The following is a 12,517-nucleotide window of genomic DNA, read 5'->3' as shown; positions in this document are numbered from 1 at the left end:
TGGCGAACATGGTGAAACCCCGTCTCTACTAAAAATACAAAAAATTAGCCGGGCGTGGTGGCGGGCGCCTGTAGTCCCAGCTACTCGGAGAGGCTGAGGCAGGAGAATGGCGTGAACCCGGGAGGCGGAGCTTGCAGTGAGCCGAGATCGCGCCGCTGCACTCCAGCCTGGGTGACAGAGCGAGATCCGTCTCAAAAAACAAACAAACAAAAAAACAAAATAGGGCGGGCACGGTGGCTCATGCCTGTAATCCCAGCACTTTGGGAGGCTGAGGTGGGTGGATCACCTGAGGTCAGGAGTTCAAGACCAGCCTGGCCAACATGGCGAAACCCTGTCTCTACTAAAAGTGCAAACATTAGCCAGGCATGGTGGCAAGTGCCTATAATCTTAGCTACTCAGGAGGCTGAGGCAGGAGAATCGCTTGAACCCAGGAGGCGGAGGTTTCAGTGAGCCGAGGTTATGCTGCTGCACTCCAGCCTGGGCTACAGAGTGAGACTCTGTCTTTAAAAAAAAAAAAACAGCCTAACAAACAAAATAATAAAATAACGATTAAAAATTATAGTATAGTAAATATGCAAACTAGTAACATAGTTGTTTATTATCATTATCAAATATGGGTTGAGCATCCAAGGTCTGAAAAATCTAAAATTTGAAAATCTAAACCTTTTTGAGCACTGATATGATGCTCCAAGGAAATGCTTATTGGAGCATTTTGGGTTTCAGGATTTTTGGATTTGGGGTACTCAACTTATAAGCATATACAGTGCAAATATTCCAGAATCTGCAAAAATCTGAAATCCAAAACACTCCTTCTCCCAAGCATTTCAGATAAGGGATACTCAACCTGCATTGTGTACTCCACATAATTGTGTGTGCTATACTTTGATATGACTGGCAACACAGTAGGTTTGTTTACACCAACATCACCACAGACACATGAGTAATGCATTGGACTACGGGTATTATGATGGCTATGAAGTCATTAGGTGATAGGAATTTTTTAGCCCAATTATAATCTTATTGGGCCACCATCATATATGTAGCCCGTTGTTGACCAAACATTGTTATGCGGCACATGTCAAGATTTCTGGTAGATAGCTGTTTTTCAGGGAATTATTTGTGAGCCTTAAGATTGGTTTCCCTTATTCCTTGTTATTCAGCTGGTTGTGCTAAGAAATATTATGGTATTTGTTTGGAGGATTCTTAATAGACAGTTTCTGTCCCTTTTTTCTTTGCATATTTTCTTTTTATTTTTTTTTTTGAGACGGAGTCTCGCTCTGTCGCCCAGGCTGGAGTGCGGTGGTGCGATCTCGGCTCACTGCAAGCTCCGCCTCCCGAGTTCACGCCATTCTCCTGCCTCAGCCTCACGAGTAGCTGGGACTACAGGCGCCCGCCACCACGCCCGGCTAATTTTTTGTATTTTTTAGTAGAGACGGGGTTTCACCATGTTAGCCAGGATGGCCTCGATCTCCTGACCTCGTGATCCACCTGCCTCGGCCTCCCAAAGTGCTGGGATTACAGGCTTGAGCCACCGTGCCCAGCAACATATTTTCAACAAATATGAGCATCTCCTATTTTCCAGACCTTGTGCTAGGCCTTGAGGATATAGCTGTGAACAAAACAAAGTTCCTGTCTTCATAGAGTTTGTATAAGAAAGATAGGCGATGAACAAATATATGTCAAATACTGATGAGTACTCTGATTAAATCAGGGTAAGGGATAAAAAGTGATATACCTAAAATGTAGCTTTATCATGTACACCTTCACAAAAAACCATATCAGCATAGCATGATCTCAAATATGTAAGAAAAAAATACCAGGAATAAAGGCTGTTAAAGAAGTATGCTGAAATATTCATAAGGGTTATTTCTGATAGTGAGATTTTAAATTATACTTTTATATATTTTCCCAAAGCATTCATTACCTTTATTCTTTGGAAAAAGGCGGTACTAATGAGGTCATGTGTGCACCTAAAGTCCAGTTCTGCTGGCTCATAGCCCCTGTGTGCACCAAGAGGAAGAAAGTCACCTGCATGGTTTCTCTAAAAGTGTTTCTGGAACTCCCCCCAGCAGGTATCTCACGCGTGATCTGAACGATTTCAACTCATTGAGTCCTTCTGCTTTCTGAACAGGCCTCTGCCTCATGTCAACCATGATCAGTATCTGAGAAAGTTATTTGTCATTCATCTAAGATTTGTCTTTCTGCAGTGTTTAGTGCTAAATAGGTCCTTTATGAGGAAAGTGTAGAAAAACTCTTTAGTAAGGTACTATATATTCTTCATATAGAAGTGTCCTTTTTTTAATTAATTTTGTTCACAATATATGCTTCACAATATTCCAGTCAAATTTGACCTAACTGAGGCTATTGCACACATGTTGTGACTTATAAAGGCTGTGGGACAGGACAGAGAAAAGGCATGAAGCAAATTTTCAGTCCCACAAGTGAAATGAACCCAACTCTTTTTCCCTTGTCAGCAGTCAGGGAGAGCATCTTCACCCCACTCAGGCTGTGCTGCAGCTACCTCAGCATCAGAAATAACAGGAGCCGGGCACGTGGCCTATAATCCCAGCACTTTGGGAGGCTTAGGCTGGCAGATCATTTGAGGTCAGAAGTTTGAGACCAGTCTGGCCAACATGGTGAAACCCCGTCTCTACTAAAAATACAAAGAAAGAATTAGCCAGGTGTGGTGGCACACACCTGTATTCCCAGATACTTGGGAGGCTGAGACACGAGAATCACTTAAATCTGGGAGGCAGAGGTTGCAGTGAGCCAAGATCATGCCACTGCACTCCAGCCTGGGTGACACAGGTGAGACTCTATCTCCAAAAAAAAAAAAAAAAACGAAAAAGAAAAATAACAGGAAAAGGAGAGAAAGAAGGGAAACCCTGAAACAGTACCTATGAAGAGGCTGGGCCCCAGGCTGAGGATTCAGCAGATATGTATCAATGAAAAGGCCATCTTTTATAGCTAGAATTATAGGATTTCCTATAACCCTGAACTTCCCAACATCCTCTTCAAGATCAGAGTTGCCGTTATATCCCTAAAGGCCTGATTTCTTTATGCTTCCACCCACTCCTTTTTCCCACTTGGGCTACCCTTTGCTTACGGCTGTCTTGGTGACGAAATGTTTGGTGACAAAGCAAACAAAAATAGTGTATCTTCTTTGCTCCTCTTTTTATGTCCAAGATATACTCATTTTTAGAGATATGGGCACACTTTACACATTCAAATGGGCAGGTAGGCACACTTTTGTTCTAAGAATAGTTTGAGGAGAACTTTTCTTTTTTTTTTTTTTTTTTTTGAGACAGAGTCTCACTCTGTCACCCAGGCTGGAGTGCAGTGGCGCAATCTCAGCTTACTGCAGCCTCCACCTTCCAGGTTCAAGTGATTCTCCTGCCTCAGCCTCCCGAGTAGCTGAGATTACAGGCGTGTGCTACCACGCCCGTCTAATTTTTGTATTTTTAGTAGAGATGGGGTTTCACCGTGTTGGCCAGGCTGGTCTCAAACTCCTGACCTCAGGTGATCTGCCCACCTCAGCCTCCCAAAGTGCTGGGATTATAGGCGTGAGCCACTGTGCCTGGCCTGAGGAGAACTTTTCTATGCTTCTTTGTCTTGCCTTCTCTTTTGCAGTTCTTTCTTTGCCTTCCTTTCCAACTGTTTGCTTTGTTTCTTTCCATCTTCCTATATCAGGCAGCAATTCCTATAAACATTCTTTGACGTTATTGGTAGCCCTTACACCTGAACGAGTGAAGCCTAGCTCAGAGTAGATCATTCATTCCAGCTGAAAATGTTAGTCTGCTTGGTAAGTGCAATGTGATGGAAGAAACAACTTCTCTGGCCTGTGAAACATTGATTAAATATACTTTGTTTGTTTGTTTGTTTGTTTGTTTTTGTTTGTTGGAGACAGACACACTCTGTCACCCAGGCTGGAGTGCAGTGTCATGATCTCGGCTCACTGCAACCTCCGCCTCCTGGGTTCAAGCGATTCTGCTGCCTCAGCCTCCCAAGCAGCTGGTATTACAGGCACGCACCACCACGCCCAGCTAATTTTTTGTATTTTTAGTAGAGACAGGGTTTCACTGTGTTGGCCAGGCTGGTCTCGAAATCCTGGCCTCAAGTGATCTGCCCACCTATGTTTCCCAAAGTGCTGGGATTATAGGCATGAGCCACTGCACCTGGCCTGTTAAATATACTTTTGTAGTTACTGTTCCTTCTGCCTGGTAGCCTGGTTTCTCTTCCCTCTGTTTATCTATTTGGTAAACTCCATTTCTTACTCAAAAGATTTTATTTAAAAGCTAAATGTAATGGCTTCTTTGCCCCTTTTCCAGATTCACCCAGGCAGTTAGTGACTCCCACTACAGGTTTTTCATACCTCTCTCATAACCCATATAAGACTGTTTTATTATTATTTGTTTACATATCTATTACTAGACTGAACTTTTTCAAGGGTAGGAATTTGTATAATTTTATTTTCTCAGACTTGGTATATGGTCAACAAATGTTGACTGTCCATTCTTCTTTGGATAGGACTTATTCCCTGTTTTCAAGGACCTTACCATCTAATAAGGGTGATCAATTACAGGTAACCATGGTACAAACTAGAATGCCATTAGTGCTGCAGAGAAGGAAAAAATTACTTCTTGCTGTGGGAAGTAGTGACACCTAAGTTACTCCAGGGTTTGTTGATAAGGTAGCATTTGAAATGGGCCCTGAAGGATGAGTGTGAAATGTGGCATTAATGGTATTATATTAGCTTTTTGTACTTCTTGATGCCTTTATTAGCAGTGATTTAAGTTCATAGGAGCTATATTATTTGACCTGTGTTCCAAAGCCTTACCTATAAATCATCTAGTTGTTACTTTACCTATACTTTACCTATAAATCATTACTTTATTTGCTATTACTTTACCTATAAATCATTCATCAGTTGATTTATACAAAGGAATACATCTTGTGGGGTTATCAGTATACAGTCTGTCTTTGTGGGTGTCAGTCATAAATTCAGGAATTAATATTTGAGATTGTATGTTTTCAACTGTCTGAATGTGATTAACCAAAAAAAACCATGAAATTTGATGCCTTGGCTGGGTTTGGTGGCTCATGCCTATAATTCCAGCACTCTGGGAGGCTGAGGCAGGAGGATCACTTGAACCCAGGAGTTTGGGATCAGCCTGGACAACATGGCAAAACCCCATATCTACAAAAAGTACAAAAATTAGTCAGGCATGGTGGTGCATACCCATAGTCCCAGCTACTCAGGAGGCTGAGGTAGGTGGGAGGATCACTTGAGCCTGGGAGATTGAGGCTGCAGTGAGCCATGATCGTACCACTGCTCTTGAGGCTGGGTGACAGAGTGAGACTCTATCTCAAAAAAAAAAAAAAAAAGATGTCTTACTGTTCTGTTTCATTTATTTTCTTTATTCATTTTAGCCACAGACCCCTTTGCTTCTGTTTTTGGGAATGAATCATTTGGAGATGGATTTGCTGACTTCAGCACATTGTCAAAGGTAATCTACAGTAATTAATGGGAAGGGAAAACATACTATGTTTCCACCAAAAGAGCAATCCTCCTTTCAATTACATAGTCCTCTCACAAAGCTGCAACTTGATTTCAGTAAATCACAGCAAATGTTGATTTCAGATAGAAATGAAAGATAACATATAGTTAAAGTAGACATATTTCTTTATATAACTAGACCGTATTGATGGTAGAGGTAATTATAATTTTCTATTGGCATGTTTGTTCAGCAACTTCATGTTTAGTCTTCTGTCTTTTTAAACATGTTTCTCCCAATTGAACCACATTTTCCCCCTGTTGACTGTCTGGGTCAATAGGTGTAAAATCTGGGTTTTTATTTCGTCCTCTCTGTATCGGTTACTTGATTTTATGTTCTGAGGTTGTTAGGGCCAGTATTAAGGTAGTTAATACACAAAGTCCAGTACTAAATGTCCACTACTTACTTTCCACTGTGGCTGTGGTATTGATTTGGGCTAAGAGAAAAGGAGGATTAGATTGTTGGTTCCTTGGTTCTCAACTGAGGGTTATTTTGCCACCAGAGGAACATTTGGCAATGTCTAGAGACCTTTTTGGTTTTCACAACTGAGTAGGAGATGCTACTCATATCTAGTGGATAGAGATGAGGGATGCTGTTTAATACAGTCCACTCTCTAGCCCCCCACAATATACAATTATGTCCCACCTGAAATGTCACTGTTGAGCATTGCCTAAATAAATGTAAAATTGTGAAGTCTGATTCATTATAGAAAAGTTAATCTTTTGTTACATATTTGAAAGGCAGGGTCTTCAGACACACATTAAGATTTATCATTCCAGCCAGGCGCGGTGGCTTATGCCTGTTATCCCAGCACTTTGAGAGGCCAAGGCAGGTGGATTGTCTGAGCTCAGGAGTTCAGGACCAGCCTGGGCAACATGGTGAAATCTCGTCTCGACCAAAAAATACAAAAAATTGGCGAGGCATGGTGGCATGCGCCTGTAGTCCCAGCTGCTCGGGAGGCTGAGGCGGGAGGATCACATGAGCCCAAAAGGCAGAGGTTGCAGTGAGCCTAGATTGCGCCACTGTACTCCAACCTTAGAGTGAGACCTCATCTCAAAAAAAAAAAAAAAAAAAAAAAAAAAATTATCCTTTTGTGGGATCAGTTTGCTTCAAAAAATTGACTTTAAGGCTGGGTGCAGTAACTCAAGCCTGTAATCCCAGCATCTTGGGAGGCTGAGATGGGAGGGTTGCTTGAGTCCAGGAGTTCGAGACCAGCCTGGGCAACATAACAAAACTCCATCTCTACAAAATAAAAATTAAAAAAATAACTAGGCGTGGTGGTACACACCTGTAGTCCTAGCTATTCGAGAGGCTGAGGCAGGAGGATCCCTAGAGCCCAGGGGTTCAAGACTGCAGTGAGCTGTGATTGTGCCACTGCACTCCAGCTTGGGAGACTCCTGCCTCTTAAATTTAAAAAAAACATTGACTTTCAAGTTGTCTTTATAGTTTGTCAAGATACCATTTTCCTTGCATTGGTATTAAGTCTTATATTTAAGTTCATTAGGAAGTATGGAATCCATTTTTTTCCTTTGATTACCATTTAGATCAGATATTCATTTGCGGAAAGACATACAGTCCCTTTAAAATGGGCCTCAGGTGGTTTTACATTGAATATTTCCTGAAGCTTGACAAACCTTTAGTGTAGACTGAGCTGTTTTTGGTTTGATCTGTTAATCTTAATAAGTAATGATGTTAGAATCACTCCTCATATAGAATAACTTTTTTTTCAAAAATTTCTCCCATTGGACTCTGAATGCAAAGGTTAAAATTTCAGTGTTCTCAGAATTAAATAAAACTGTATAATACTTAAATCATTATTCTGAATGCCACATGACTACCACAGTTTGCTTGGTATAGCCATGTATAACCATTTCTTTTTAAACAAAGGTCAACAATGAAGATCCTTTTAGTTCAGCCACATCGAGCTCTGTCAGCAATGTAGTGATTACAAAAAATGTATTTGAGGAAACATCGGTCAAAAGTGAAGATGAACCCCCAGCACTGCCACCAAAGATCGGAACTCCAACAAGACCCTGCCCTCCACCACCTGGTATGAGAGTTGGTACTTTTCTTCAGTCAACTACATGGCTTTTCTCTTTCTGAAAAGTATTGTGCGGAACTTACTTATATAAATGGCTTTAAGTGAAACAAGTCAAACATGTCAGAAGTCTGCTGCTGTCATTCATTCTGACCTAACTGCCAAATTACAGACATGCACCTAAGAGGTCAGCATGTATAAATTTCATGAGCTGTCTTTCTGCTAAGACCTTTTTTCTTTTTTTTTTTTTTTAGCTTAATCATTTCAGAGAGGCAATAAATGGAAAAGGGAAAGTGTCAAGAAAATCTGTTTGCCTTTTGGAAACTCATTGATTATCCATTTGAATAGCAGTTTCCTGTACTTTGGTGTTTTAATTATAATTTATTTAAGAGAAGATTGTTTCAAAGTCCTTTTTCTGTAAAGTATAAAGTCTTCCTTAAATCCTTTAATGTGAGAATATATGGCCTCTTTAGTATCCAGAATTCAGCAATACAGTGATTTGAAACAAAGTATTAGTTTTCTTGAAGGAAAATGGTATTTTAGCTAACTTAAAATATTCCTTTTTTTTTTTTTTCTTTTTTTTTTTTTGAGATGGTATCTCGCTCTGTCGCCCAGGCTGGAGTGCAGTGGCACGATCTCAGCTCACTGTAACCTCAGCCTCCCGGATTCAAGGGATTCTCCTGCCTTAGCCTCCCGAGTAGCTGGGATTACAGGCATGATCCACCATGCCTGGCTAATTTTTGTATTTTTAGTACAGATGGGGTTTCACCACGTTGGCCATGCTGGTCTCTATCTCCTGACCTCAAGTGATCCGTCCACCTCGGCATCCCAAAGTGCTGGGATTACAGGTGTGAGCCAATGCACCTGGCCAAGACTCTTTGCTAATAGTGATTTTTTTCTTATTTTTGTTTGTTTGTATGTATGATTAGTATGTGTGTGTATGTATATGTTTAGCACTATACAAAGGAAGGTTTGTTTTGTTTTTAGGTCATAATAAGTGGCTAAAAGGATAATTCCTTGAGTAGTTATAGTGCTGTTGGGGTATTATGTGAGAAGACACAGTACATATTTTTTTTAAATCATACCTCATTCCTTGGGAAATTTTCAGTCTCAGTGGTTACAGATTAATATTGCCTTTTCATCATAACCTTTCTATGGTCTTGAGCAGATAGTTTTTTTTTCTTTGACTGAAAGAATTGCATGTACAATTGTAAATACCCGATAATCTGTTGAAAAATCAGGTAAATGAGTTAAGTGATTCCTTCTAAGGAAAAGTAGCTTATGTCATATATATCTAGAAGTGAGGTTGTCAGAATATATTTAAAAATAAATAATGGTTAATTTGCACATTTAAGTTTTTACAACTTGCATGATGCTACTAGTGAGGTTGTTTTTTTAAATCTTAAGTAAAATAATATGCTAGTGCTTTTGCTAAATCTAAGAATCTTCAGCCAAGTGATTGTATATCATTGTAAAAAGATTAAGGAAAAGACTGGTTTGTTGGAAAGAGCACTGAACTGGAAGTCTAAAAATCTGGGTTCTGTTTCTGGGTGTTCCCTGATTAACTGTGATCTTAAGTGTATAATTTCATATATCTGACCCTTGGCTGTTAAATGTTGGCAGTAATTCTAATTTTGCCTACTTTCACAGGATTATTGGAAGGATCCATTGAGATATGAGCATCTTTTCTAAGCAGCTACAGTGACGGAATCTGTTGTTATGATTGCTATTACCAGCTTATGCATTTTAGGAAAAAAAATATATTTGGAGATATTTTGACCCCTATTTTTATTATCTTTTCTTCAAGAAGCACTAAGTTTAAGTAAGACTTAGAGAATTTGTTTGAAAATGATAATGAATTAGTGAGTGACTAATAGGACAGAATACTATTGTTTGGTCAGAGATTATTTGATCAGCAGCCACAAAGATTTAGGCCCTGGGCTTCAAAACATTTTTTCTTCATTTTGAAATACAGTAAATAACAAAAAATTGGCAGCATTTTACTATGGTAATTTAAAAATTTTATGTTCCTAGGTATTGTATGTAGAACTAGAGAAAAATCAGAAGAATTTTCCCATTTTTCAGAGGTCATTTGCTCTTATTGCCACTAGTGGATAACTGTTACCAGGCTGAGGGCTATAACAGCAGAGGCAGGCCATTTCTGTCTTTATTCTTTATTATTCTCCTTCTGTTTAATCCATTCATCTCTCCTTTTGGGAACATGCTGCTTGGGTGTGGCTAGGGGATGGTAGGATTCAATCTTTGGACACAAATATGATTCCTGGCCCATCCTTGCTTTGCTATTTGTTTCATTAGCTGCACATAGCTGGAATCTATTTGAGAGATCGTGTGTGAAGAATTTGAGGACAAATTGTTGGTGTAGTCATTTAAGACAATATTAAGAATGTGTTTTAGGTACTCAGTCACCCTCTACCCACAGTACTTTAATGCTATCTGTGTACATGTTCTTTTGTGCTTGTTTTTGCTGTATTTACTGGTTGAATTAATTGTAATGATTTTGATCCAGGGAAAAGATCCATCAACAAATTGGATTCTCCTGATCCCTTTAAACTGAATGATCCATTTCAGCCTTTCCCAGGCAACGATAGCCCCAAAGAAAAAGATCCTGAAATTTTTTGTGATCCATTCACTTCTGCTACTACCACTACCAATAAAGAGGCTGATCCAAGCAATTTTGCCAACTTCAGTGCTGTAAGTACTGTGAATGAGCTGTTTGGGGGGAAAAATCTTTAAAGAGTTTTCAGAGATTATTTTGGAGTCTGCCAAGTTTGCATCATTTTAACTAAATTTACCAAGATACTAAAAATGCTCTTTCATTCTTCCCCCAAGCAAAACCTCTGTTTGATCCTGTTTTGACAGTTCTACAGTTGTTCCATTGCACAAATGATTTTAGTAGTCCCAGTTCTTGTCATATACACAAGTTGTTTTGTAAATCTTTCTCTTAGTCTTGGTAATGTAAGTAAAATCCTAACAGTTATTATTTTGTGGATGGTTATGGGTGATGGTGATTTAATGAACAATTACAGAGTTATTCCTGTCTGCCCACTAGATGAATAATGCCAGTAATATGCTTGTGTATTTGCAGCTGTGTATGTGTGTTTGTGTATAAAGTTTTAATGATTTCTGGAGACCAGTCAGCAAATATTATATGAGAGGATAGGGCCAGAGATTCTTTGAATAGAAAGTAAAACTATTAAAGTTATATAGTAGCTTTTTAAAAATGTAAATGCCAGTTTTATGAAATAAATAAATGGTTGTCAGGATTTAAACAATCTTTATTTGAAGGGCTCTAATTCACTAACTTCTCATGTTTACTCTGCATTCCGTCAGAGATGTCTGAAATGGGAAGATCATTAGAAACAATGGAAGGGTGCCATGATAACAGCATAAGCATGGCCTATAAAATCACAGAAATGGGGCAACCAACCATGGAGGTATCAGTCTAGAGAGACATAAAGCAATGTCATATATTCCATCATTATTCAGTAAAAACAAGTTATTTTTTAATAAAATTCTTAGACTGGATAACAGATTTTCAGTTTTGCAGCTTTTTCAGGCAAAATAACCTTCGTTATCACTGCCTGTTCTATAAAACAGGAATTTTCTTCTATTTATCACCTTATGCCCTCGAGATGATTTTGGAAATAGATCTAGTGGCCAGGTAACTCTGCCTAATATTTCCCTCCTTAGTGTGGCATTGGGCCATTCAACCAGTTGCTTTATCCCTGCAGCTGTTTCTAGTTAGAAAGGAGGTAGTCAAGAATCTGCATGCAGGCCGGGCATGGTGGCTCACACCTGTAATCCCAGCATTTTAAGAGGCCAAAATGCTTTAAGCACCTGTAGTCCCAGCTACTCGGGGGGCTGAAGTGGTGGAGGTTGCAGTGAGCCATGATCATGCCACTATACTCCAGCCTGGGTGACAGAGCCAGACCCTGTCTCCAAAAAAAAAAAAAGAATCTGCATGCAACTAAGATGACTGAGTTCCCAGCTTTTGAATCTGTACTCTAAGTTCTGGTGGCTTCTCTTGAATATGAAGGAGCAAAATAGGAATCAATATTTTGAATATTGTAAAAATGGAGTGTCAGAATTATACTTTTTTTTTTCTTTTCTGAGATGAGTTTTGCTCTTATTGCCCAGGCTGGAGGCACGATCTTGGCTCACCACAACCTTCACCTCCCAGGTTCAAGTGATTCTCCTGCCTCAGCCTCTCGAGTAGCTGGGATTACAGGCATGCACCACCACACCTGGCTAATTTTGTATTTTTAGTAGAGACGGGGTTTCTTCATGTTGGTCAGGCTGGTCTTGTACTCCTGAGCTCAGGCGATCCACTGGCCTCAGCCTCTCAAAGTGTTGGGATTACAGGTGTGAGCCATCGTGCCTAGCCTGACTTAACTTTCCTTTTTTTGTTGTTTTTTAAGACAGAGTCTTGCTCTGTCGCCAGGCTGGAGTGCAGTGGCATAACCTCAGCTCACTGCAACCTCCACCTCCCAGGTTCAAGCAATTCTCCTGCCTCAGCCTCCCAAGTAGCTGGGACTACAGGCACGCGCCACCACGCCTAGCCAATTTTTGTGTTTTTAGTAGAGATGGGGTTTCACTTGGCCGGGATGGTCTCGATCTCTTGACCTTGCAGTGCACCTGCCTTGGCCTCCCAAAGTGCTGGGATTACAGGGGTGAGCCACCACATCCAGCCCAACTTAACTTTCATTAGATGGAATTTGATTTGTTTCAAGCAGAGAATCAAAAATTGGCCTTTTTAGGAGGTTATAATTCTCTTAGTGTAAAATAACCCTCTGGTAGTTTGTGGCATTTAATATCTTCAGTATGGTTTTAGCAAGTCAAACTCTGGTTGGGGCCAGACGGGGTGGCTCACACCTGTAGTCCCAGCACTTTGGAAGGCTGAGGC

General features: G+C 40.1%; 1 protein-coding gene across 1 annotated transcript in view; it reads left to right on the top strand.

Annotated features, from left to right (window-relative positions):
• Positions 1-12,517, top strand: part of EPS15 (epidermal growth factor receptor pathway substrate 15) — a 165,165-nt gene that overhangs the window by 148,137 nt on the left and 4,511 nt on the right. Inside the window, exons 22-24 of the mRNA XM_003258990.3 lie at positions 5,431-5,507; positions 7,443-7,605; positions 10,121-10,305. Of these exons, the coding sequence (XP_003259038.2) occupies positions 5,431-5,507; positions 7,443-7,605; positions 10,121-10,305 (425 nt within the window). The remainder of the gene's footprint in view (positions 1-5,430; positions 5,508-7,442; positions 7,606-10,120; positions 10,306-12,517) is intronic.

This window comes from Nomascus leucogenys, chromosome 12 (genome assembly GCF_006542625.1).
Source record: "Nomascus leucogenys isolate Asia chromosome 12, Asia_NLE_v1, whole genome shotgun sequence".
NCBI lineage: Eukaryota > Metazoa > Chordata > Mammalia > Primates > Hylobatidae > Nomascus > Nomascus leucogenys.
This window is presented reverse-complemented; position numbering and strand designations above follow the sequence as displayed.